This window comes from Malurus melanocephalus, unplaced genomic scaffold, assembly GCF_030028575.1.
Source record: "Malurus melanocephalus ecotype Western Australia unplaced genomic scaffold, MMel_1.1 scaffold_100, whole genome shotgun sequence".
NCBI lineage: Eukaryota > Metazoa > Chordata > Aves > Passeriformes > Maluridae > Malurus > Malurus melanocephalus.
Genome location: NW_026623332.1, coordinates 902,403 through 930,326, shown reverse-complemented (window position 1 = coordinate 930,326; position 27,924 = coordinate 902,403). Strand labels below are relative to the sequence as shown.

Here is a 27,924-nt window from a genome sequence, read left to right as displayed (position 1 = left end):
CAGATGTTTTCTTAGCTTATAAGCTTTACTGAGAAAAAAAAGTGCATTAAAAGGAGGAAATGTAGGCAATACTGTGTATAATAGTATATATACTTTCCAATACCAAATATAGCAAAATTTATGTAAATTTAAAGATTTTCATGTCAACAATGCAAATCACCCTACAATGCTTTACAACTCTCCTYCAAGTAGAGCTCCGCCTATCCTTTTAAGTGGAGTTTGTTATTTTCTGTTGTTTTTTTCTCATTTTTTCAACATCTTGATAATACCAACCTAATGGAATTTAATATTACAGGAATTTAATATTATAATAAAACACCTATGAAAATTAAATTCTTATACACAAAATAAAGTTAGCATGCCATTCAGGCTTCTGACACTACACAGGAGCACTGTTTAACATCCTCTATTTACCTTATAAATGTAAATATAAATGCATACTAAATTACTGCTTATATAAACTATGTAATATCCACTCTTATTAACTCCTTCTTAAAAGGATAATTAATTCTCAAGCATGGAAGAGAACCTAATTAAACCTGACTTTTGCATAACTTATTAGAAAGASTACTTTGTTTTCAGAGAGTGTTTCTAACATTAAGCATGTCAACCACAAGAGCTTTTAAGTGCTCAGTGTACCATGCCTACTTTACTACATGATCAGAGGTGCTTCATCAGCTCTCTGTACCCAGTAATTACAAGAAATCCTCTGCCCCCCCCCACAAAAAAAAAAAGAAAACCAAAAAAAAAAAAAAAAGAAAAAAAAATAGAAAAAATACGAAACCCAGGACTTCTCAAATTAATTGAACAGGTTCCTGCCTGTTCAGGGCCTTTCTAGAATAAAAGCTTCAAYAATGAAGTTAGCCCTCAACTGTGCATTTGCCACTTCATAGTGTGATTTGTACATGCAGTKGTGAAGAGCTGATGCTTCATAAGAYTAAAGCAGTCCAGTTGTGCCAACAGTTCAGCCTAACTTGTGATATTCAACTTTACTGGAACAGACAAAGGCAAAGCAACCTAACAGYATGTATGGCATGTACTTTTCTCTAAACAAAACTAAAGTTTGTGGAAGATTTCACAAAGTGAAAATGTAAAGGATTTACATAATGAAAAAATTAATGCTTGAAGCGTTCCAATTCTTCTACCCAGAAAAGATGAAAAGGCTGTTWTTTACTTTACAATGGCAAATACTGTATTTCTTTTTTCCTTCCTTCAGTCCAGCTTGTTGCCTTCCATCTACCTAAATCTCTCTGAGGGAAAAAGGGCACATCAGCAGAGCACTAAATTTCCCACATTCCAGCTTCCTGCCTTGTTTTATCTATCAATGATCTAAATTCTGCAGCCTTGCATCACGCCTGTAATACCAGAACCCAGTCCCCAACTGGTCCTTGGAGACTGAACAAAGCATTAAATGTTAGTCAGCAACGCTGCTTACCACATTGAAATCCAAGTTTTTTTCAACCCACTCCTTKGCTTCCTTGAACTCCTCTTTCATTTCCATGATGTACAATGTATCAAGGGCATCCACGATTGTTGCTCCTTGTATGTTACCTGAAATACACGAAGCACCAGTGATTTACTTTCCAACAGAAGACTTTTCAGTTAGATCTAATTAATTTAAATTAATTCYAATTTCAAAATCCAATTTCAATTAATGCAATTAAAAACTGGGTGCATAAGCATTCAAGTGGTAACTAGTAATTCACAGCCTTAACTTTGATTCCCATGGCACAACACAACATCATAATATTTAAGYATTTCTTCCACTAATGAACTTTTGRAGAGCTGTTCTGATGCACTGCATTTTCAGCCATGTTTGCATTTCAAAACACTGCTAGAACAGTTCACTGTAAAATGACATAAGAACCAGTAAATCTCAGGAATTGAAAGGTTATTGTGGAGAGTGGGGTTCAAGAAAACACAGTCACTTGAAATACTTTCCCATGCTTACTTCAAATTTACCTTGACCTTTTCAAAACACCATTTTTGTCTGGGAAGAGTTTCAATTCCCATTTACTGATAATGTCAAAAATTCAATTTTGACCGCTTTACTAAAATTTGTATTTCTGAACTTGGCTCCCCACATTTTTCATAATGAATGGAAAACCACTGTTATATTTTAGGGRAGACTCTGATTTTGAAGTAAACATTTAGAATTAYAAAATAATTTAGGTTKYAATCAACAGAGAAAGYCATTAGGTCCAATTCCTATCTMCCTCAGYAGGGCTAATGAGTCAGGTGAATAGCTGACTACTYATTCAGGAATTGATTGCAGGGGGAATAATGAGATAGTAGCTACAACTAATTTTAAAGAACTTAATTATCATCTTGTCTCTGAAATACCTGATGAAAAATTAAACTTAATTTTGTAAACTTATCAAATATCAGGATCAAATTTTTCATATATAAGAAAGAAAACTACTATTTCAGTCAATTCCTGTGTTCACTGCCATCACGGGTTTCTGCTTTYACATGAAACAGAGAGGTGATTGGAGAGCTCTATATAGCAGGATTGACATAATTTTCTTAATTTAACCTTCCAGGTAGAAAATAATTTTCCATTTCCACCATCTTWAACAAAATAATATTTGAGGTTATTATGGCAGTTATTCGGTTCATTTAACAGAACCAGATGCTTTCTCTATTTTAGTAGCTGCTTATAACACGCGTTTTGGAATGTCGCTTTCCTACTCTGAAGGAAGTAATCTCTGTTTTCCCCCAGATATTCCACTAATAAAACTGCAGCATACTTTGGAAAGAACAACAAAATATCCTCCCAGAGCTTATTTGGAGCTTGGCTGCCCTTCTCTAATATTAAAGGAAAAGTATTCCTTTAAACTTGGCTAAGCAACCTATATTTTTCCTGAGTTTAAGAGAAAGTAAGTGACTATGGAAAACTGCTGGAGGACATCTGCTGAAGAGCACTACTGCAAAAGTTCTGGAGATGTCTTGCAACTCCATACAACAAAAGTAGCTCCTAGTGAACCTTCACAATTGAGCTCTGCTTACAGAAAAATCATCTATAACCTGATTTGCTTCAGTGGATTGTGATAGGCTCACGGTGCAAAGACATTCTTTGTCATAATCCTCTTGTAATACAACTAACACCACCACTAAAGAGTTGAGCTTTCATTTTTAAGGATTAGTACTTGAGCTGCAATTCACTACTAAGTTAGAAGAGAAGAAAATAAGGAGAAACCTTATTGAGAAATCACCCTTGGAGTCATCTATTTACTATGATTTATTTTTCCTGAATCTGGCATATATGGCCTGATTAGAGCACAGACTTCTTCTTGCAGACAGACAGAAAAAAAAAAAAAAGAAAGCTAGAATCTCAAGTAGATCTTACTTTTTTTGAAATAACTTTTGCTATTATTCTGAAGGCTCCAGGAAACAGAATAAAACAATTAAAGTGACAATTAGTCAAGTTTGTCTCAAGCAGCTCTACTTCAAAGTTCTTGATAAAAGACAAAGGAATACTGAAAGTGTCAGTTCAGAGGCCAGAATTATGACTTGTGAACAATTGCAGTTTACATTAAGCCAGCCAACAGGATAACTTAAACTTAAGRGTGGTACGGAAATTGTGACGCTGAACAGTCCATTAGTAACCAGTCACACAAACCAGTGGTGGGGGATGAAAAGGAATGCAAAAAAATTAAATTAACATTTCTTATTATGGGATAAGACCAAATATTTCACAAGCTTATATAAGCTATGCTCCTCAAAGCACAGCACATAAATTATTAAATACAGTTATCATTCCTGTTAGTTCCTACATGACTTTTCCAAGGAATTACACAGCAGCCCTGGTCTACAGGAAGCAAAGATTATTGCCAGGCAATTCCAAGTACACACTCATGACACAGAATATTTGGCCAAGAGGACTGTTTTCCTATACACCTAYGGTACTGCTATAAATTTGACTAACAGTGAGCACCATGGTACAAAGGGTGCCAGAAAAGTTGAAGTCACCATGGTAGAGTTTCACRGTTGCCCTAGGCAGGGGGAAGATCTCACAAACAATACTTGGAGTGAATTTATACACCTCAGGTAAATACAGATATATTTTGCAGATAATAATTATATATATATATATATTATATATATACTCAAGGTAGAGAAAATGAACTTGAAACTGATAAAACCTAAGTTCAGAGGAAGTAATTTGGATGATAAAAGAGATAACCAGATGTACAAACCTGCCAAAGAGAAGAATTATTAGTCTTTACCAAAACCTCCAGATCAAATGCTCATATATGCTTTGTTTTACTTCAGTTGTTAACCCTTTACTTTTCTCTCTGCTCTTTACTAACAGCATCACCTAATCCATGGGGTTAATGCAGAACACATAAAGCAGCCTACTACTAACTGAAGAAATAATGAAAGAAATCAGTCAACATGAAATGTCCAGTTGACTACTGAGAAACATCTACAGAGCTTCCTTTCCAATTTAACACTTAAAATCTTCAGTAATGATCTGGAAGAAAATGAAAAAGAATGTATTGCTAACAAGATTTGTGGACAATGAACCATGATGRCTTAACACCCAGCATTTCAGAACAGTAYGATATAAACCTGGTAGCCTATATCTCCTCTGGGTAATGCACATCTAAACTGCATGCCCTTTAATATCTAACCATGCCAATGTATGTGCACGCAAACTRAAAAAAAAAAAAAAAAGAAATTACAATAATTACAATAGGGAATGGAGCATCTCGGGGCTGGGCAGCAGGAGCAGAACAAAGAGAGTGATCAGAGAATGAATAACTTTGTATGAGTTTCCAGGAGGGAAACTGCAGGGAGAACTGCTCTGGATGTGARTGACAACCTTATTAGCACAGCTCTGTGACTGAGCTTATATGGCCATATGGTTTAAGAACCACAACTGGCTTATGGCCAAACCCTTCGGGGCGTGTGCCAAAGTAAATTCTCACTTGTCTAGCCCAGGCTTTTAGACATGGCTTATATGTTGGCCAGAAGAGTCTGAAATAGAATAGTTCAGAATCAATACATGTTCGTGCACTCAATAGTTCACAATTTCCCCCCATCYCCTGTATACCAAGCTTGGCATTAAAAAATACATATAGGTCTGACTAAAGTAACATTTTGATTTGAKCTTGGAGCATTGTAGCAAAAGCTGACTCATATCTTAGAACAGTGTTTTCCTTTATTTAAAGTTCACTGAAAAGGTTCCTATCCAATATCATTAGCAATTTAAAGTGTCAAGAGTGATTAATTATTAAAGTGTGCTATGCCAAAACATGAAACTCTTGACTCAAGTACTGGCAAACCCTCAGCAATACTAACACTTTTAATTTCAGTGACTATTACCGCTGGAGAGTGGGGAAAGAAAAATTCATTCAATTTTTAACAAAGCCAGCTTTTCATATGTGTAACACGAAACAATATCGTGATATTTCTAGAATGCTCTTCTGCATCTCCAGTATTTTATACATCTGTGCATTTTAGAGCCAGCTCTGGTGTCTTTGTATTTGATAAAGCTCAAATAATTTTTCCTTCATTGCTTATCTCTGTGCTTCCTGTGGAAGCCTTTGGCACCCACCACACTTCTGGCACCCATGCARCTCTGCTACATGTTTTGTTATGAACCACCTTCCTTTGTTTGAACATGCTGCCCAGTAATCCRCTATCTCCACCCAATTCCTTACAAAGGATATCACTCCCCACAAGGAACAATAAATCCTTGTTCATCCCATCTATGACCCTTTTTATGCAGCTCCATATATTGTTCTGGGAAACTGCCAACCTTTAGTACTCACTGAGAGCTCAAGTCTGCCCGTTCTGTGTATTAACTCAGAATTATACCTCCTGTTTCACTAAGTGCCAGTTTAAATTAGGAACATTTGCTCTTTCTAAGTACARTTATCACCTGTCAGGGAATACTTCTGGGTTTGTGGAACTGTTTGCAGTTTGCCAGTGTTGAAGCTACCTCAAGTAACTTCTTTRCACTGCCAAACTTCACTCTGGTTATTTGACTTTTCAGCATTGGGATGAGTAATTTGAGAGCGTGACCCCAGATGCAACGGATTCCTGTCAGAGGCCAGTAATAAACCTGGAAACTTATTTTTTTGAAATCTGTAATGACAGTACACTTTTTTTTTTTTKTTTTGCAACACAACTTCCTCTCACAAGTACTGTATTGATTCATTCATCCATATATTTGCTAACATTACTCTTTACACAAGTTAATTTAGTTGAGACAGATGTCAGGCTTACTTCCAAAATTAAAACCATATACCAAAATACAAAATTTCAAAGAATACAGCAGGAACAGTGAAGACCAACAAGTGAAAAYGAGACTGGAGTGGGGGGAATCCATTCAATTTAAACGAATACATTGTTTAAATASATGCACAATTAATTGTCTAAGTTATATTAATAAACTTAAGAGTTTAAAAATACACATTGCTATACACTGCCAAGACACTTTTGAATATAAATTTTGGCAGGCTTAAGAAAAATATTCACAAACCTCAATGCCCCATAAAAGAGATGACAAAAAACAGTTCCAAATGGGAGGAGCAGGATCTGACTAAATTACAGTACTTGGGGTTTGCAGATTGTGAGTATTTATTAAATGCCTCCCTTTTCGCTTCCAGAAAGGTCCTTTTTCACTTGCAGAGATTAATTATACTATGCCCACAAGTTACAATATKAAAGTGGCAATATTGCACATGAAACATCGTTTCAGATAATTTAAAAAGCCCATCCATTACAGTCACTTCAGTACACAAAACACCYCTAGAAAGAGTTCTCTGCCATTGCAGCAACTCTCATTAGTTTTAAAATTAGTATAGAAGGCTTAGAGAGGAATAGCTTGTGGGTTCAGGGGTCGGTGGTGAAATGCTATGAAAAAATTGGCAAAATTGTGATTTTCCCACTTCCACAACAGCAAGGTCGATTAGCAAATGTCTAGCAAGCATTGTTAATAGTATCATGAAACATTAAGGTCAAAGTTTTAAAAACTAACAGCACTTTTTCAGGGCCCACTTTCTGCTAGGAATAGTCAGAGAACAGTTAGTACTGATGRCAGAAGTCATACCAGAAGATATGCCCTGTTTTGCTGAAGCTCAGTGATGGTGCTAACACGTGCTGAACTATTACAATTTCTTTGATTAGTTTAGAAACAGTTGTTTAACTTTTAATGGAATTAAACTAAAAAGAATGTTTTTGTCTTTTAAAATAGTTGCTACAACTATTTGAAAAGRCATGGTGAAGTCTAATGTGGCAAATATAAAGGAAATAAAAAGACATTGCAATGGTCAGAGGCACGTTTGTGGCACCAGCTTCAAAAAAAAGTGTTTCAGTTTACATATGTTTCAGTGTTTCTCTAAAAGTGTATTATTCTTGGTGTGCACATGTGAGAGAAAGCAAATTCTGCTAAGAAAATGAGAAGACTCTCTGTGTCTCTCTCCAGTCTAAAGACTTCCTCTATTTATCAAATACACCCTTCCACACACAGAACACCACCAAGATCAAGGCAGTACCACTGTTTTCACAATTTGTTTTCATGTCCTGAGTTTAGAACAAAAAAAATAGTAATTTCCAAGTTCAGCAAGAAGGCCTCAGCTACAGAATAGCTCTACTACTATTAATTTGTGAAAGGTGCTAAAAGCAGGGCTCTTTTCCTTCCCCCCAAATTAGAACCACCAGTTGTCCCTATCCTTTCTCCCACTGACACCTCACTGGCCATTTTCCTCTTCCTCTACACTAGGTACAGTGCCAGTATTTCATGATGATATTTCCTAACCCACATCTATGTGTTATTACACCTCTCAAAAGCCATCGTATTTTTGTACTTCTGAGAAACAAATCATGACAGTCATGACTTGCCTTCAAGACACAACAGCCATTAYAATCTATCTACAAAATGGAGATAGAAAGGAGCCATCCATGCATTTATTCTTTCAAAAATAAGCTCAGAAGCAGTATTATTTGAAAACAACTCCCCTCTTCTGTGTSAGGAGAGCTGTACTGTAACTTACACAACATAAAGCACCACACRGCACTGGAATCTGCTATTCCTCACTTTATCCCATAACAGGCACTCCCAATGTACGCAAAGCAACATAAATGCAGCAATTAATTCAAAGAAGAAGTATTTTAAACAAAACCGTGCCTAATGAAATGTGTTGTATTTTACTAAGACAATCCAAAAATTGCATTTTTGAAAAACTGAGATCTGACAGCAAGAAGAAAAGATGGTCTTGGCAAATTGGATGGATGATAGTGAACTGAAGTTCTTGCTTCATTTCTGAAGGCTGGGAGGAAATTCACAGGACACAGAGCTGAAGGTAACCTATTCTCAACTAATTAAATTCAGAATTACCTTAAAGTAGTCAACCATTTGCAACCTTTTTTCCTTTTTTTTTTTTCTAATAAGAAACAGAAATAAGGAAGAYAAGGAAATTTGTCTGTCCTTTCTTGAAGAAAGAAAACCCAACACGCAAACAACAGATCACCCCTTTTTGCTTTCATTTTTTTATGAAAAAARCAGCATTTGTTGAATTCAAACATTAAAGTACAGATCAGATCTAMTTATCTGAGGACACTTACAGAAACAAGGTTTTGTTTGTAAAGAACAAAAGGAAATTATGGATTCGGGAAAGGCTAACTTATGAGACAGGCTTGCTTGCAGATATGCTGCTCTTTGTTATTCTGCAAAGCAATTCAGCAGAAAGAGACCTAATGTTTATTTTGATTTGCCACCAAGATCAATAAGATTGAAGATGTTTCTAAAGGAAAACTCCTCAGCAATAAGATCTTATACTAGATGACCACGGTGAGAAACTGATCTCTATTTAGACTGACTCTGGCTCTTACTCCTGTAAATGCAGATTCATTTTTCAATTCAACGCCTGTCCTGTTTCACATACAATTGTGCCTGAAGTGACTTAGACTTATGCAACATCCACAGAGCTCCTGCTTAAGAATTTCACAAGTCAATACATMTTTTTCTGTGAATCCATGTAACATAATTATGAACTCACACCTTGGAAAATTTTTACACCACTTCTGATTTCAAATGAAATTACATAAAGTGTTTTAATTTTCAAGAAATTATGTGTCTTTTTGTTATACTGCCAGAAAATTCCATTAAATAGTTCCTCAARTATATGAAATTGCACAACTGAAGCTAATAAATAGTTTAATTTTAAGAGAACAGAAGGAAACAGAAACATGACTTAACCTCAAAGTTAACTAAAACTATAGCTTGCCTTCAAGAACTCAAAATACAATAACTACACTAGATAATWATTAATTATTAACATTTTTGATGTTACCTCGGGGTAGACAAGCAGTGTAGCAAGATCAATGTAGATGTTGTACTTTCCAAATTATTTTTGTAATCACAACTGCTGTCTCTAAGCAACCTCCAAATATAGCTGGGGATTTGATAAGTGCTTTATTTAGTCTGTTTTAGGAAATGTTTCCACTTCAAGCTATCTTTTGCAAACATTCAACAAAGTAAGTTCCTGTTAAAATCAAAATAATGTATTGATTTTTGTCTCAGCTATAGAAATTAGTCAATTTTTTCAGCTGTTTGGAAAACAAGCTAGTCAAATAGAAAAATTGATGTCAAACAGTTTAATTCTTCGTTTTTCTGCAAAACTGAAGATAATGACAGTTCATGGGCCTGCTTTATTTTGCTTCCTCAGAATGCTGTTTCTCTTCAGSTACTATTTATCCAGCTATGTGTCCCACTAGGACCCTGAAAGAGCCTTGCCTCATTACACTGGATTTCTACAGTGCCTCTCCTACTGGAACTTTTCATCCCATATTTGTTCTACACTGATAACAACTTGGGCTTTATTTAGCATCTCCTCTACAACACTTAGASGTGCAAACAGGAGTTATATTAAGGAAAGGGAAAGCCTGATAATGGAGTCTGATACAGATTAACAAACATTTATAAGAGATGGAAATAAATTCCTAAGAACTGSACACAGCTTCAGCTACCTTTGTGGCTGTAGAGAGTATTGTTTGTTCCTTGTATAGGATTTATGTTCTTCCCCACCCCCTCCCCCTCTGTTCCYTGGTTATTGAATGTGGGATCAATGATTTCCATAGTAAAAGCTTAAGACAGGACAGTATTTAACAAAACAAAACTATATTTTTATCATGCAGCARTGCCATGCTCCATTTATTCTCCTTCAGACACTAATCTATAAAAGTCACAGAAAGCACCTTCATTTACTGTTACTTTTTATACATCACAGAAGCAAGAAACAWCACGCTGAATGACAGAGAGCAGAAAGAAAACATGTTTATCACCTATAAGCTTTTCAGCTGATTTACTGTTTTATGCTAACGTCACTAAGCACAAAAATACACTCTACTCACCAAATAAATTGCTTGAATGTCCTTGCTTGGATATGGGTTTCAGTTCATTTAATCCCCACGCGTAACGCTTATAATTATCCCAGGCATGCTTCATCATCTGTAGGGAAACGAAAGCAGGATTATAATGTTGATTTAGCAAGAAGCCACAGCAAATACCAACTTGAGAATATTCTCCACATTAAACACATTTAATTCAATTCTTAACCAAATTCCTGTTGTATGCGTTAAAACTATGAAATATTCAATAAAGAAGAACATGGCACKATTAGAATTACATGACTTCTACTCTTATCTGCAAACTTATCCTCAAGACACACTCAAAAATAGTTAATTTTTAGGAAGAGAATCCATTGTGTCATATATCAATTCAATTAAGATTTTATTTCCCTTAAGCATATACCTCTGAAAATGAGGGAGGTAACATTTTTAAGATGATTTTTCTCYTAGAATAGGATTCTTTAAGGTTAAAATAAAGCTCACAGTAGTTTTCAGATTCTGACAGAGACTTGCTTGCATAAAACTAGCTGGTTCAAACTCAGCAAAGCTAGTTACAGTAAAAGGATGATTAAGTGAGCAGGCAGAACACCTAGAAAATGTTTTGAGGTTTTTATGATGCAATCCCTTATTGTATATATATGTATGTGTATAAATATGTATATGTATATGTATAAATCCATCTGTAGCTACTTTCACATGTCATTTTTTGCACAAAGGGATGAAAACATTTACGACTAAACATACCACTACAAAAGCATGTTTTGCACAAAAAGAGGGGCACCACAGATAATTCTGCTTTGGGAAACTGCCTTGCAGAGCGCAGCACAGCAGAGCTGTGGTAAGAGCAGGGGCATCCACACCAGAAACCAGGGGAATGGGTTGACTTAGGAACAGCTCACACTCTCCACYGCCACTAACAGACACATCCAGTCCAAAATGTCCTTTTTCAGGTGGACCAAGTGCACAGCCAGGAGCCCCCCTGTCCCTGCCCAAACACACAGTGAGATCAATGCCCACAGCTCTCCAGTCTTGGTGATGAATCGCTGCCACTCCAGCAGGTCCAACACCTCCCTTTACCAAACCACCTCTGTCAACACCTGCTCAGAAAGAGTCTYCTTTAAAAGCCACCACAAACAGCACGACTTTACATAACAGAAAGGAAGATTTTGCCTCCTTGCTGTCCCTCCTCCCCTCTTGCACAAGGCTAGGAATGCCAGAGGTCATCTTCTAGACCAAAAGTGACAATTTCAGACCTTTTCAAAGATACTGCTTCAGGCTGTCAGATGACAACACTGCTCTGCCCTTGCTTTCAGACCTCTTCTTGAGGCCATGTGTGTCAAGGATAATTCTGTTAAATAACAGTTATAATCCTAAATTTAAAAGCAGCAGCCTTGGGACATGCTGATAATAGTAATCCTGCACTTTCTCCCTTCGTCTTCCCTTTGCTCAAACCACAGAGAAATGATGTCAATTAAAAATCTGCATTAAGCCATACTATAATAAATGACAACCGATTTTCTAGGCTACTGCTATGCTTGTGAGAATAAACATTTCTCYGCTATTAATGGGAGAAAAAATGCTGCAGGAAAATTCATGGATGTTAATCTGCACTACAGGTTCAGCTTTACAAATACAAAAATTGGCAACTGCAGTTAATACGTGAGCATTTTCAACCAGAAGATTATTAGCCTGGTGTCAGATCTCAGCTGAAAGGCAGCAAGTAAGAGGCCCTGTGGAAATGGTCTCAGGTCACAGATGGCAGTGATACACCGGATGGCAGGAGCTGTGTCCATTCCTTGACTTCATTGCAGAATGGYTTAGGAGCTCTCCCAGGATGGGGCTTTTTGTCCCAAAGCACAGCTGGTAATGGGCAGCCAACTGGCAGACTTTATGACTATGGAACATTCCCAATGCCTGGCTACAAGGATCAACACTACATGAAGCCAATCATTTGTCCACAGTATGTTTTCTAATTTACCAATTGAAAATTTCTAGTGATTTTGTCCATTATACAAGAAAGACTTATTCTGCCCTGCCATCATATCCCAGACCTGAAGCTCAGCTTTAGATATTGACGTACGAATTCTCAGAGATTTCAGGAGACTAAATCCTATGCTTTGTCAAAGCTTATTTTCTCATGCAATCACATCAGAATCTTTTCATTTGCTTAATCTTAATCAGGGAACACCACACAAAAGGGCTCTTTTTTTCTTCTTATAAAGTAAACTTGCAATTAAGTGGCCTGAATCAAAGGGCCTAAAGATGCCGTATTATAAGAACATTAAAATTGTTCTAGCCAGTACTAACATTGTCCTTCCCTTTTTCCATCCTTTTTCTCCTAGCACATCCATGCTCCTTCTCTTGCATAAGAGATGCAGCATTCATCTATTCCCAAACCAAGTCAGTTCAGGAAACAGAAACCCCTGCAAGTGAAATTTTTGTTTTGAGGATCATTTTTGTCTTGTCTGATTCCCCAGCTCAGACCATCATGAGTATCAGAGTTAACGAGAGGGAAAGGCAGGAACGGCTCCAGAGCAGTTCAGTGCAGCCACAACAGCCACAAAGCGCACGATGCCACAAGATGTTCTAGATGTGATAACTTGCCTTTAGTTTTTCCCCATAGAYTGACACTTCAATCATATTGTATCAAAAATGTATGTCTGATTTGGTAGCAGCAACCACTCTGATTACCCTACTGCTCATTAACCCCTAGCTAGTAAGACAGGAAGGTAACCCAAACAGTAGGCAYTACCTTCAAATAATACTTATTACTGTGTGCTAATGAACAACAAATGGGTTGTTGGGGTTTTTTTTTAACAAAACGTCCTCCCATTCTTCTAACTAGTCAGATATATTGGTCTAATTGCTTCACAGGAAATTACAATATATGGAACCAAAAAGCCAAGCAGACAGAAAAGAAAAATCCCACAGTAATTTGAAAAAGCAAAAAAAACCAACAAAACCCCACAAACAATAGCCAAACAARCACCCCTTGCTCTAAACTTCAGGAAATATTTCAGCTGGAAAAGCCCTACAAGAATTTACTTAGCAGGAGATCAAATTCGTCATTGATTTGGCTGATCAAAGTGTTCTTTAGAACTCATCCAAAAAGCCTAGATTTAGACAAAACCGCTGAGGTTAGTGAGTCAATTTACTCCCAAGAAAATGCACCTTTAGGACATCCTTGCTTTAGGCACTGGGGGATTTATTGGGAGATTGAAAGCAAAAGGMAGCTCCAAAAGCAGTCGGTGAGCCCTCTAGTGTTTCAAAAGAAATGAGTCATTCCAACTAGACACAAACATAAATGGCTATTTGGAAAAAAGGTTACTAGCACTTCGGGTTACTGGGCAAAGAGCCCCTAGATACAGGAGCCAAAGAACCCTACGTTAATCAACATAGCCTTGGTATTCAAGTGAGTTTCGGCATCTAACCTTTGAAGAAGTCTCAATTTCTACGATTCAATACATCAGAAATACTCTACATTTTTCCCCCCTGTGGAAATTACAAAACCATACTAAGTATACAACTACATTAACTTCCTATTTGTTAATGGCTTAATTTTCTACATAAGAATGAAAAGACTCTAAAGTATTGAGGAGCAATTAATAGACTAGRTCACAGGTAATTCTTTGCTTAGGCAAAACATCTAGCACTGGTACTTTGGGAATGAATTTTAGCTTTTTTTTTTTTTGAGAAATCCATCTATCTTTGCAGTTTTCACCTTTTTGTTTGCATGGGATACCCCCAAACCATTAAATCCTTATTATATTTTGGTAATTCACAAAGGGTCTTTTGATCAGGTCTCYGACTACTTGTACAAGTGCTGTTAATCACTTGAAATTTCTAAAGATCACAGATACCGAGAACATCTGTGTATCAACACAACATTTCTGATGCTCTTAAAAAGAGAAATTCCCWATGAGGGAGAGTCTGAAATCTTTTGATTAGATGATTCCAAATACTCTCAAACTCCTCTACACTATAAATAATAAAATTATTTCAAAAAATCCATATTAATCTTCCAGGATGTTAATAGGCAGAGTTACATTTGCATAGAGATATCCCTCGCTTTTTTTTAGTTTTACTGAGGTATGTTAAAAAAAATCACAGAATGATTGGGATTGGAGAGGAGAGATGATCTGGAGATCAAGCACTTCCAGCCCCTATGCTAAAGCAGGTTCAMCCACAGCAGGTTGTACAGGATTTGGTCCMRKCAGGTTTTGAATATCTCTAGAGAAGGAAARTCCACAACGAGCAGCTTGTTCAGTGCTCTGACACACTCACAAGACAGATGTTTTTCTTCACATTCAGATGGAACTTTCTTGTTTCAGTTTGTGCCCATGGCCACCAATCTTGTTGCTGGGCACCACTGAARAGTCCRGCCCCATCTTAAGGGCTTAAGATATTTTTATGCATTGATAAAATCCATMTCTGATCTCAGTCATCTCTTTTTCAGGTTAAACAGGCTCAGCTATCTCAGCCTCTCCTCATAACAGAGAGATGCTCCAGTCCCATGATCATCTCCATAGCCCTTTCCTAGGTACCCTCCAGTAACTCTTTGTCTTTCCTGAACTGGGGAACCCAGAACTGGRCACTGTYCATTGAATCTCAAATTCTAGAAGAGCCTGACAGCTCCTTGTGAAGCCCTGTGCCTACATTTGCAAAGTCTATTGGTGATGGAGTCCCACCTCAGGTCCCTCACAGTCACAGGAACAGCTGAAGGATTGAGCAGCTAGCATTGTTTCACTAGCAACCTTGCTGCTTTTCCATCTTCAGAAAAAAAAAATAGGGCATGGATTTTTACTTATAAAGTCAMAAAATGCCAAAACACGACCCCACCTCTCTTGGAGAATAATGAAGTGTACTATTGTAATTGCYCTCAGCAAAACCACTCAGAAGAAAAAGACAAACATCTGACATTACGAAGAAAATGACATTTTTGTGTATTTCTTTGACTCTAAAGGAAGCATTAAAAAAAATAATTTTAAAACCCTTCTTAACCCACTGAAATAAGTTTTAAAAAAAAAGTAAAATACAAACCCCAGCAWTTCCTTCTGTGAAAGCAGAAACAAAGACCTTTCCTACAGCCATAATACTGGCCAACTGAAAGATACTGAAAATGCACCCCATTTGTTAGCATTTTAGTTACTTCCATCTTTCAAACAAGGACACGTAAGTTACTTGAAATCTGAAAAATACAGTTCTATTCAAACAGAGTACCCAAGGGTTCAGGCACAAAACATTGACAGAAAACAACAGYGATGCTGAATCAGCACAGCAATAGCGCTATTTAGATGGAAACTACTGCAATACCAGGTGGAGTGAAAATAATAACTTAATAAGGTTTATTTTCGGCAGTTGCCTGTAAGTGGGGGAGATGTCAAAGAGGACGTCAGGGAAAGAATTAAAGCACCTTCTAGAACCAGGATATTAAAGGAAAAAAAGGATTAATTGCATGAAATAGTGCCACCCTGACCTTCAAGAGAGCCATTTAAATCTTGCCAAGAAACAGGAGGAAGGCAGAAGACTAAGGTACTGAAAGTTCAAGAAATGAAGAGAAAACTTAATAAAAACAAACAATTCCAAACCAAACTAAACCTCCCCCAACCAAACCTCTTAAGAAAATGCAACAGTTTATCTACTCTCTAATAAATTCTCACCGCTAGTTTAAATAATCTTCTCTTTTTCAGTTTATACTTATCTTTGTACAGGTTTAAGTTATTCTCACCTTTTAAACTCCCTACAAGAACTAAAYGTTCTCTGTCTAGTGTTCCTGCATCTTCTCTCCTTGCTGCTGTAACTAAAACATCATTCTTTCACAGTATCAGCAAGGGAGATGAAGGAAGTCCTAGAATTCGTAAGAAACCTCAATTGACATTCCACTTGAACTTTCCTCCCCTACAAAGCAACTTGCATGGCTGAGCACTGTTCTGGGTCTGGCTGGGATGGAGCTAGCATCCATCACTGCAGCCCATATGGCATTTTGAATTGGTGCCTGAAATAACGYTGATAACACAGCAGTGTTTTGGCTGTTGCTGAAAAGTGCTTGTAAAACAGCAAGGCTTTCTCTTTTGCCAGGTCCTGCCCCTTTTCCAGTCCCCCTGAGAGGCAGAATRGAGGAGGTGGCTATAAGGTTGGGAGGGGACACATCTGGGAGAGCTGATTCCATTTGGTCAAAGGGTTATTTCCTACCACATTAACACCATGCTCTGCAACAAAAACTGGGGCAGAGGAAGAAGGAAGGGATGGCTGTTGCTCAATGACTGGGCTYCAGTCKGACCKTGGGAGGTGGTGAGTGATTGCCTCTGCATCATWTGACCCTGTGCCCTCCTTCTGTCACCTTTAATTGGCTTTATCTTGACCCCCCAGTTCTCTGGCTGTCATTCTGTTTCCTCCTGCAGCCCACCTGGACCAGCAGCTGTGTGCATGCAACTGCTGGCCCTGGTGAACCCACCACAACATCTCAGTGCAGGAAGTTTGTGACCACAACACAACCCCCAGCTGGTTTCTTTCCTCTGATGAAATATTGCATCAAGCACAACTCAAGTTTGAGAAAGCCTTCTGTTCTTACTTTCTGTTCCCATTACTGTCAACCAACAAGCTAGCTAAGACTCTGTGGATCAGAATCACAGAAGGGTTGAGGTCCCACAGAAGGGACTCTCTAAGTCACCTTGCCCAAACCACACTGAAAGACCTATTCTCAACTGTTTTCACAGCCCCTGAGTACCAACCAAATTGCAGCACAGCCGAAAAAATCATTCCAAGAGTCTATTGTTAGCAAATGTAATATTACCTTTGAAATTATTGCCACCAGTGAGGGTTTTTCTGTGAAAAACTGTATGATCCATTTCAGCTGATTTACTATCACTTKCATAAAGCTATGCTCTATATATGAAAGCACTGTTTAATATGCTCTCACTGAATCTACAGATTACCACAGTGAGTAATTTTTGGAAACACACAGCCTTTGTTTCTTTAGTTATCAAAAGCATTACATTTGTGTTTCATCATCTTCACAATGGTATGTAGTGCAACATTGCACTTTAAAGGAATACAAGTTATTAACTGAGTTTATTGATGTTCTCTTGAATAATATGYATCTTGAAAATATGAATAAGTGAATTTTATATGTCAATACATAACACTTTTCCTAGGATTAGTAAGCACAACTACATTGCAAAATCATTTGACAATTTCCMTTGTTTATGAGCATGTTACTTTTGTTACTTTATGAGCATGTTACTTTAATCAATATCCACTATTATTGCTTTGGTAGTGCTTTAAACCTTTTATTTCAATCTTTTCTGGCAGTTCTGCATGTAATCCTAAGCCATTCTAATGTCTTTTCCATCTGGAAATGTTTTGATCACTAATAACCTCCTTGACATTTTTTGAAGTAATTTTTCACCTTTATAACGTAATTCACACTAAGTTCAGCCTTGCTCTACAGTGGAAATTTTAGGTAAAGATGTAGGGTGTTCTACTGCAGTTACTTTGCTCATTAGCTCATAACCTTATCTAAGCAGAAATTACTAAGAGTGATACACATCTGCTTTTGGCTCTTTTAGTTGTCCTGTCTACTGTTATGCTGGCCTGCTGACAGCATTCATTTTAAGCAACTTCTCATAAAACAAAACAAAAAGTTAACTTTTTAACTGAACACCAAGTTTCATTAGAAAACTAGATATAACTGKTTTATATTCAGATCATGTTTTCTCAAGTTTGTTTTCAAAATTAAAAATTAGCGATTATAGTAATCTGAATTTTATTTTAAGCTCTTTATTTTTTGTACTATTTCTTATTCCAGAAACAAAGTTGGGGAAATAATCTCACATGTATAAAGAAGGTTCATTTCAGTTGATACTGTTTACTTTTTTCTCTTGAATCTGACAGAAAAAGATACAAATGACAGACTCCCTTTCTCTAYTGGCAACAGAAATCTGTTTTTCTCCTTCAAGACACATAAAATAAATCCTGTCACTATGAACCTTCATATAAATAATCACTTCTTATCTGTCAGCAGGAAGATTATTGCAAATCAGGAGCTTGACAGATTTCTGGTGTTTAGAACCTCATTTCCTAATGGCATCATCCTGAGTTAAAAGCAAACCACACAGTGTCAGTGTTTTTTTAATAGTCCCTGCCAAAGTGTCACCATTTCTAATTTAGCAGGTGGATGACAACCATGCTACAAAGCCCTGGCAGGCTGGAGGAGTTCCTGTGAAAGCTTCCTGATGGGACTTCCACCTAGCCAAGAAAAGCCACAGAGSAGACTTTAGTGTTGGTTAATGGGCTAGTAACAAGGATTCTCAGCTGCTGTTTTTCAACAGAGGGTTTTGGGAACATTTAGGTGCTCACAGCTTCCTTGTGATAGGAATGAAGAACCCTTAACAACTCACAGGTTCATCCAGCAGTGCTGCCCACAGTGTAGGGCACTGCCAAACACMAAGTGGGGGAATTACCTGTAACTCTTACCAAGACAATTGAACTTAAGTAGCCAAACTGATGTACAGGATTTTCCATTAATATTAAACATGCACATAATATAATGAAATACTTTATATGGTTCTGTACTTAATGATCTGTACTAAAGGGATATGTGAGCAAAGTCCTACTACTCCTCAGCATTTCACTATCTTACCAATAATTCATGTCATGCTCATAAAGACAAATTAAAATAAAAAKTCTAGTATCTGCATAGAAAAAAAGGAAGTAAGAGAGAAAATAAAAATATTAAGGCCTGTTCTGAGGATTAATTCRTCATTTGTATTGCAAAGCACTTCAAACTCCTCAAATGGAAAGCCTGACAGAAATGCTAAGTATTATTCCCTCATGTGTTAAGTTACAGATAAGCTTCTATTCTTATATTTTCTCTTYCTCACAGTAGGTTGTAAACCTCCTTAGTACTGTATTAAACTATCCAACTAATATTCATCATATGCTGTTCTGGGCATCATTTATTAACCAGGGACAGACACTGCAGAGTGCTTCATTCTGTTACTCATTTTAAAAGGAATCAATTATCCTATTAATTCTGTAACAAGAATTCTAATTAAAAGGTAACTAAAGAGAACAGAAAATTTGCAGGTAAGATATTTTCTACACTTATTCTATTACTGCATACTTTATTTAATGCACAAGTACACCAGAAAAAAAAGAGACTTCTTCATGTAAGAAGTAACCAATAAGAACAGCAGCACTTACGCTTTGATTTGTCTGCACCAAAAAAAAATTAAAAAGTAGTTCATTTGAAAATGACTGCATGACATATGAAATTACTGCATATGATAACAAACCATGTTTTACTCATTTGTCAGGCATACCTCTCTTTGTTAACAGTAATGTACTGCTAAAATTATGAATTAACTGAAGAACTAGAGATACCAGAATATTTTACTATTAGTTTATGAGAGCTGGGCTACAGTGTATTAACTATAGAATGGTTCATTTTAGTAGAGGACACAGAGAAATAAGGCAGAAAAACCCATACGAAGACCAGAGTTCCCCTGCCTACTTTGTATATTAATATCATGCAGCCAATACCTACAGCCTTCTTCTTACACCTGACCAGTACAGCTACAAGAAAAATAAACTRTTTAATGCAGCACAGAAATATCCTGAGACCCTTTCCTTGACTAAGTAGGCAAAAACAACATATGAGCCTTCCCACATAGAACACTGTCCTTGCACTTTCTGYAACCAAAATCTTGTCTAATTTCAGCCAATTGGAAGCATGCATTTCAGGGAAATAGAAAATAGTGTGGTTTAAAAACCTTGCCCATGCAGTCACCCAAATCTAACACAACAGCATTCATCCTACCTTGAACTATCCAAAGCAGGTTAGTCTTAGCTCAGTTTTAGATTCATTCACTCAACTCCAGCTGTCTTCCACTCAAGGTATAGAAGGCAAAATAAATATGRAAGAAAATGCTATTTTCYTATAAAACTGAGGGTTTTGAATKTTTTTTTTTTTTWAATTAGTATTTTTTATTTCCCCTCCCAGGTAGACTAGCATTGGAGTATGTTCTGCAAGCATTTAAAAAGCTTTTTCCTGAAAATATATGCCTTGAAAGCATCGATTAAGAAGTTGTTGAACTCCATCCAACTCTCAGCTACCAGTGGGTGAACCAACCACACATTCCCAGTAACTACACGAGTGGAAAAAGAAAATACAGAACTGAAATGGAGCATTATGAAACTAAGCACGAATTAAATTAATGATGAAAATGTTCCTTTTCAACTTATTTCACTTGCCTGTACACATYCACACATGACAGAAACCCTGAACTGTCCAAGTCATCAGCTGCAAACAAAAGAGCAGTCTAAAGAACATGCCACACAGCCTCTACCTGACAACTTAGCAACTGTTACCAAGATCTGCATTTCAGAAAAAAAATAGAAACCTACAGCATGTCATTCAAAACCACTGAATTTCTCCAAAGATGTCTTCTTCAAAATCTTAACATAAAAGGTCAGATGGGTTCTTTAACAGATACACAGAAAAAGTATTTCCTTATCACTAGCAGAAGAGATAGATGATGTTTCTTCAGACACCCTATTATTTCAGCAGTTTGGATATTTATTTTTTTCTTAAATCTCTGTGGTAGATAAATCAGTGATGCTCTAATCTTCTGCTTTTTAGTCTAAGGAGACTCATTGTTACTGACTCACTGAAAGAACCAAATCACACAGATGTTCTGAGTTAATGAAACACCCGTTAAAAGAGAAATATATCACATAAGGTAATGTGGAAGAACTCAGTCATTGTTCACTACTGACAATAACCAGAAAGAAKGCTCAAACATTTTCACTTAAAACAGAAAAGCATTGAAAAGTTGTATAAAAAAATGCAGAATTAGTAGCAGCCTCTGAAGTTCACRCACAATTTGATTTATGTCGTAAAAGGGAAGGAAAAAAGAAAGTAATTTGTGGAAATACTACTCTTAGGAAGAATACTGGTAAACATAGACTCAGCCCACTCAGTGTCATTTTTTTTTCTTGATCTACTTATGACTTGCTACAGTTTCCAAGAACTCCCAAGCTGAACAGTGTGAATAGTTCATCTCCCACACCTGCATGATACAATCATGCTTTTGTTCTCCTTTTYCCTACTGTTCTTTAAGAAATTGTTTAGTGAAATTTGCTTCTAATTAGATGATAAATTATTCATGGCACAGACTGTATGTCCTACTTGTTCTTGGGTACCTGGCACTCCGTAGCCATGCTGCCAGTGGAGCTCCCAATCTCAGCAGGGGCAATGCAAATAAAAAAACAAGCAGTACAATAATAGGCAATGTTATGTAATACAACAGAGCCACACAAAGTTATTAACATCAAGGTGATTCAAATTGCTGTTTCAGAGCATGATTAACATATACAAAAYTGAAGGAAGGTACTCTCACATGTTTTTAACCTCAATTCCCCCTTACATGCTTCTAAATTTTATTCTGCCACTAAAGTCAGTAAAAAAGTTTTGGCCACTTTTTTAAATGGCAAGTGTCAGCATATTCAGGCCTATCCAGCACATCTTTTAACTCAGGAACAACAGAAAAAAAGCAACAACAACCCTACCGAAGTTTCTCCCGCCTTGCAAAATTGTTYATCCCACAATCCTGCTTCCCTGACAGGGAATTGGAAGTGACAAAACAGTATCCTTGATGGCAAGAAGTTTTAATTGTGAGAGGAATGTATTTTCTAAGAACAATGTTTCTTTAATTGCACTTTCTTTTATTTAATTGTATTTGATTGAAGCAAGTATGTTTTTAAGGTTTTTAATTATAGTTTTTTTTCCAAAGAAAAAATGAAACAGTGAACCGTGCTTTTTTAACAGATTTAGGACCATTACCAACTGAAGTTAAATGGCTGATAACAGTAAGTACAACCACAAAGAAGCTATAAGAACCACTGGGGTTTCTCAGTTAATGAGAAACTTACTAGAGCTTGATGTGGCCCTCAAATTCACAAAGTGCAGGGCACTTTGAGCTTTCAAAAATGCTGGGTATTGCCAATAAATACTTCACCCATCCTCAGGCCATCAGCTTTGACAAAGGCCAGTTTTTCCCTTCAACTCCCCTCTCCTCTCTCCAGCATCCAGTTAGAGAAGCTGACATCCTTCCCTGCTCAAGCTCATTACTGTGGCCATGGTTAAACTACACTTTCAGAAGTCAGAGAGCCGGTTCACTGAAGAGCATTTACATAGATTAATCAGATACACAGTCACTGCACAGATCAAGGGCTAAGTCTGCATCAGAGAAGTGTTTCAGCCTAATATCCTGGAATTAGAGCAAAAGCATGGCACTGTTTCCCAGCACATTGGTCAAAAGTGAGTGATACTTACAGAACACAATGCAGTGAAACCTTATCAAACTTGCAAGCGACCAGTTTGGGATGGGGGAAGGAAATCCCACCTGGGAGCCAAGGCTGCTGTTTGCAGAGGTCAGAACAGGCTGGAGAACAGACCAACAGGAACTTCATGAAATTCAGAGAGGTTCAGATGTGCACAAGGACAAGGAGCCAGGGAGGCAGAGGTGTGGGGTACTCAGGGTGGCTGTGCCCACTCTGCTCTGAGGGATTCCAGCMCTGTGGAGGCACAAACCTCAGCAGCCCTGCCTGACCTTGGATCAAGGACCTTCTCATATCTCCGGACCAATTTATCCCACAATCCCACCAAATTCAGTATGGATTGCACATATTTACATACATTTTACAGGACAAGTAAATTGACTTGCTTTTCCTGATCAACAMGGACACAACTCAAATTTCAACCCAAGATTGTGGCTGTTTAAAATATTCCAAAYGAAAATCATGAATTGCTAAAGCCTTCTCCTTCAGAAATATTTAAAGGTATTTTCTATATTGAATAAAATACTTCAGCCGTGCAAAACACTGCCAGCTCATTTCTGACAGGAAGTAAGAGCTATCTSCTTATGGCATTAGTATAGAAAGATTCAAGAATAACAGTTAAGATAGTCAGACCCTGGCAAAATATGATGAACATCCACTGTCATCCACAAATTCATTATTTCTGTCCGTTTCACATTTGCATCTACTTATCTTAGTCAGGACTGATCAAACAGCATTCCTAGCGCTGCACTGGATTTCAGGAAAAAAAAAATATTTTAGAGATATTTATTTCTGCAGCCTTCAAACTATCCCCAGGAAACATGGGCTGCATTGTAGCAAATTTTCTAAGGTGAAATATTTCTTGCTGTAAATTAATCATCACGTCTAGCTGTGCAAACAATGAAATAACCACCAAAACAGGAAATGTGTATCAGCTATTTTCCTTCAGCAATTTTAACACAGCATTCGAAATGGCTATTGTAAGCTGCCTAAACATTACCATTCTTTGTGTGGCATTTGTTTTCCTCCTGACACATTTATCTGCTTACATGGCCTGTGGATCCTGACACAATCAGTGCTGGTCAAGTTCCCCAAATTCAAGACACTCAGACCTTAAACCTTTTGCTTAATTCCACTACCACAGCATACACATGTTAGAAAACCAACGGATGGATTTGTGTTCACATAAACACATCTGCAAAAAAAGTAATGACACTTTTCCCACAACCAACAGATGAATTGTACCTGCTGGTATCTCTATTTCCTTCAGTCAAGCTGGAATAATGATGACACCTTGGAAATAATGCCTTTATAAYGACAGGTAATAACTATGCCATGAATTCTTTTGTGGAAGGATACAGTTTAAGAACAAACTTCAAAATCTAAACAAACCTCCTTTTTTGTACTAAAAATAATTTAACCTTTAGGTRGAATCTCTTCCAGTACTATACATAGCATATTAGTACTTTACATGGTATTTTTCTTTTATTTCAAAGCAGATATAACTGATACAGCAAATTRTAGTATTGTTAAAAGCTCACCAGCTCCATGTGAATTTGAGAACCGTCGCAGGCTTATGGAGAATGCCTGTGATCATGTCTTCATGATAGTCAAAAGAAATCAGATTCTCAGTTGTACCAGAAAATTAATGCAAAACCATAAAACCATTATGAGATTAAAACAGCCACAAGGGGTAYTAATGGTCTGTTCCAAACACCTCCTGGCACTGGAGGATACAGAAGGAAAAGAAAGGAGTCAATTAATTGGTCTGAAGATATTTTCCTCAGTAGAAAGGCTGAAAAATGGGCTACAAGATAAAGACATGCAAAAAGTAAGGGCTGCTCCTGAATATCTTTGTAAAAGACAAAAGGAAAAAAATGAAACATGCAAACATTAGGTTTGTCACTGAAAAGGCAAACACTCTGGAATCACTGCCAGAAGATACAAACAGTGACAACCTAACAGGATACTGAAGGATTTGAGAGCAGATGGTCATAGAGGCCCAAACTTCATACTGCATTTCCTAAGCTGTTAACAAAAAGTGCGCCAAATGCAGTTTTCACAGCACAAATGGAACACAATTTTAGTTTGCACTATCTATAACACAGATAATGGCATGATGACTTTCAAGGACTGTAATATTATTAGGAGATACCTYCCACCCCACACACCCAGCAGAGGCTCATTACAGACTCACAGAATAGTTTAGGTTGGAAAAGACCTCTAAGGACACCGAGTCCAGCCATTAACCCAGATCTACTAGGGCCACCAATAAAATATGTCCCTAAGCACCACAATTACACATCCTCTAAATATCTCCAGAGATGGTGCTTCCCTGGGCAGCCTGTTTCAATGCTTGACARCCSATTTTGTGAAGAAGTTTTCCCTAATGTCCAGTCCAAACCGCCGCTGGCACAATGTAAGGCCATTTTCCCTCATCCTATTGCTCTTTACCTGGGGAAGAATAACCTCACCTCATTATAACCTTCTTTCAGGGCTTGTAAAGAGCAATAAGGTCCTCCTTGAATCTCCTTTTCTCAAGGCTGAACAACCCCATCTCCCATAATGGACAAAAATTTTAGCTTTTCACTGCCATCTAAAGTTTAGAGTTCCTCACCATATAGGGTGCCTCACACAAATATATAAGGTATCATAAAAGAATATAGAAAGTGTGATGCTTTTCCATAATGCAATGCATTCAACAACTACCTTTAATTTTTGTCCCTTCATGTACAGGAAMAGCAAAGCTGGCTATTGATTAAAAGGAAAAACTGTGGATATGACTTGCTTTCCAGATACTCCTTTAACTCTCTTGCTTCTTTCAAGCAGGTGTGTAAAGCCACATAGATCTCCCACAACCTCTGCTGATTTCTCATTTGCATTTCAAGTTTCCCTAAGGAGATCAAGCAGAGTACTCAATGTAAACTACARTAAAGAAGAGACAAAGTCCTTGTTATCTCTCCAACTGTTTTGGACAGTTCAGCCTCAAGTTTAGGCACTTGGAATTAGATGATCCTTAAGGTCTCTTCCAACTCAAATCATCCTATGAAAATAATCTAAGGGAGTATGCTACAGATGTTTCTAAGATACACTTCAAAGACAAGCACAATTATATGACAAAAGTGAAAACAAAGCATCCAAATGATCATAATAATTTAAAAAAAATGCCTATGTCAAGTCACCAAGCTACAAAGTGTCTGGCAGAGTAGAGCCAGTGATGAAGTTGGCGGCTGAAAATCCAGCTGTCCACGTCTAAACACAGCTCTCCCTCAACCCACGAGAAACAACGAACTAAACAAACATATACAAGCAAAAAACACATCAACTTCACTTGCTGTGGACAGAAAGATGAATTTGACAAGCCCCTTCCAGGCAGGCTGATGGCTGAGGAGCACAGCAGGSAGGGACTGAGCTTCCCCAGCAGCCTACTTGACAGGTCCTGTCAGTTTTCATTTCAGGCTTACCGCCTGCCCACGAGCAAATCTTGTAAATTCTGAAGACTCTACTTTTGAGTGAAACATTTTTTTCAAAAAATAAATATATTGTTCTTTAGTCTCAAGTTTACAGCCTGAACCTCAATTTTTTCCACCAGAAATGCTCTTTAACCAGCTCTGGGYTCCATCCCTTTTCCAACTACCAAGTTCCCTAATCTCCAAAGCAGACAACTGYGGTTATCCCTGTAGGAAGATTTTAGGAAACCCCCAGTTACATAACATTGAAGTRTGTGTAAACTGTATCATTCTGCCACCTTTCTGGGGGTGCAGGCACGAAGAATTGCAGGATGCCAGAATCCCTGAATGCCAGGGCAGGGTGAGAGGTGCCGAGATAACACCAGCGGCACCAGGAGAGGGATGCCGCAGATAGCGGAGGAGGAACAGCCCACACGCAGATGGCTCAGCCTTCCTGTGGCACCGGGGACAAGGCAGCGACAGGACACAGGACAGGCAGGCGCCAGAGATAACACAGTGCTCGCTTTTGACACAATKGAGGCCAGCGGGAAAAGCGAAACCAGGCTGAGATGTTTAATTGGGAAGTGATAAGGATGATAAATGGAAAGAACTTGGAAAGGGAAGAATGAGAGTAGGGAATGCAAGGGGAGACAAATCGGGCGTTTGAGGGCACATTAAAAAGGCAGTGAGGGGGAACCCGGGTGCTCTCCTTCCTGCAGGTGAGGGAACAGCTAGARATGACCTTCTGACATCTTAAAATACACCAGATGGAGCAGACCTTCCCCCACGTTTATAGTTCATTAACTGAGCATTTGGGCAATTCTAATGTAGCTTTATTCAGAAAAGCTATGAAYTCTGCTGGTGCCATACTGAAACAATGCAAACATCTTTCTTCAGAACCTTTTCTGAGTTGCTGTTCTTGTCTCAAAAATAGATTTGTCTCAGTACAAGGCAAGCAACAACCATTCCAGCTCTCAGAAGATACCTAACACAAAAAATGACTTCTAGATCAGAGTCTGGGCATATCTACTACAGTTTCCTACCCCTAACAAATGCTTATGAATAGTACAAGCAAACAAACACTTCCTATGAGTAATAGGAGTGTTCAGAGCTTGAGAGTGGGAGACTTTCAGAGCCAGATGTGATGCCTGTATGATTAATAATGCCCAGTAGAATTTTCTTCCATGAAATTACTCAACTGTTCTCTGAACTTGTTTGATTTTTTTTATATTCATAACGTCCTGCAGAAAGATCTCCACAAACATAATGTGCAAAAACCAGGTTTGTTCTGATTTTTATCGCTTAGTACTTTCATCTGATGTGCCTTATATTCGACAAACAAGAATATTTCTCAGAACAGATGTAAATAACACCACTAAGTACACCATAAAAACTGAAGTCTTAYTGTTACCTCTTTCTCTCAATTTCAGTACTTTCCTAACAAACACTGACTCCCTTTAATCTTAAAATTTTGAAACATGCTAAATTAACATGCCTTAGGGATGACAGTTTAGGACAACAGCAGTTTCAGTTCTTCTAAGGATATAACATTTCATGAGAACTACCCAAAGTTCCCTTTTTGAGCACACAAGTCGAACATGAGCTATTTAGACAGCTTCTTACAGTCTTCTCAAAACTGCAATATGTTTCCTTCCTAGAACTTATTCTTTCACAATATCTCTGTTGAAAAATGAAAGGGGAAGAAATAGTTGTTGGTCTGACAGTGCATTTTAGCAAAAAAGTGAAATGTTTTACTCTGACATCAAAGAAT

At 37.6% G+C, this 27,924-nt stretch overlaps 1 protein-coding gene across 1 annotated transcript in view; it reads right to left on the bottom strand.

The window, feature by feature from the left end:
• Positions 1-27,924, bottom strand: part of MAN1A1 (mannosidase alpha class 1A member 1) — a 133,599-nt gene that overhangs the window by 87,622 nt on the left and 18,053 nt on the right. Inside the window, exons 2-3 of the mRNA XM_057368977.1 lie at positions 10,366-10,462; positions 1,436-1,551 (exon numbers count right to left, since the gene is read on the bottom strand). Coding sequence (XP_057224960.1) covers positions 1,436-1,551; positions 10,366-10,462 — 213 coding nt within the window. The remainder of the gene's footprint in view (positions 1-1,435; positions 1,552-10,365; positions 10,463-27,924) is intronic.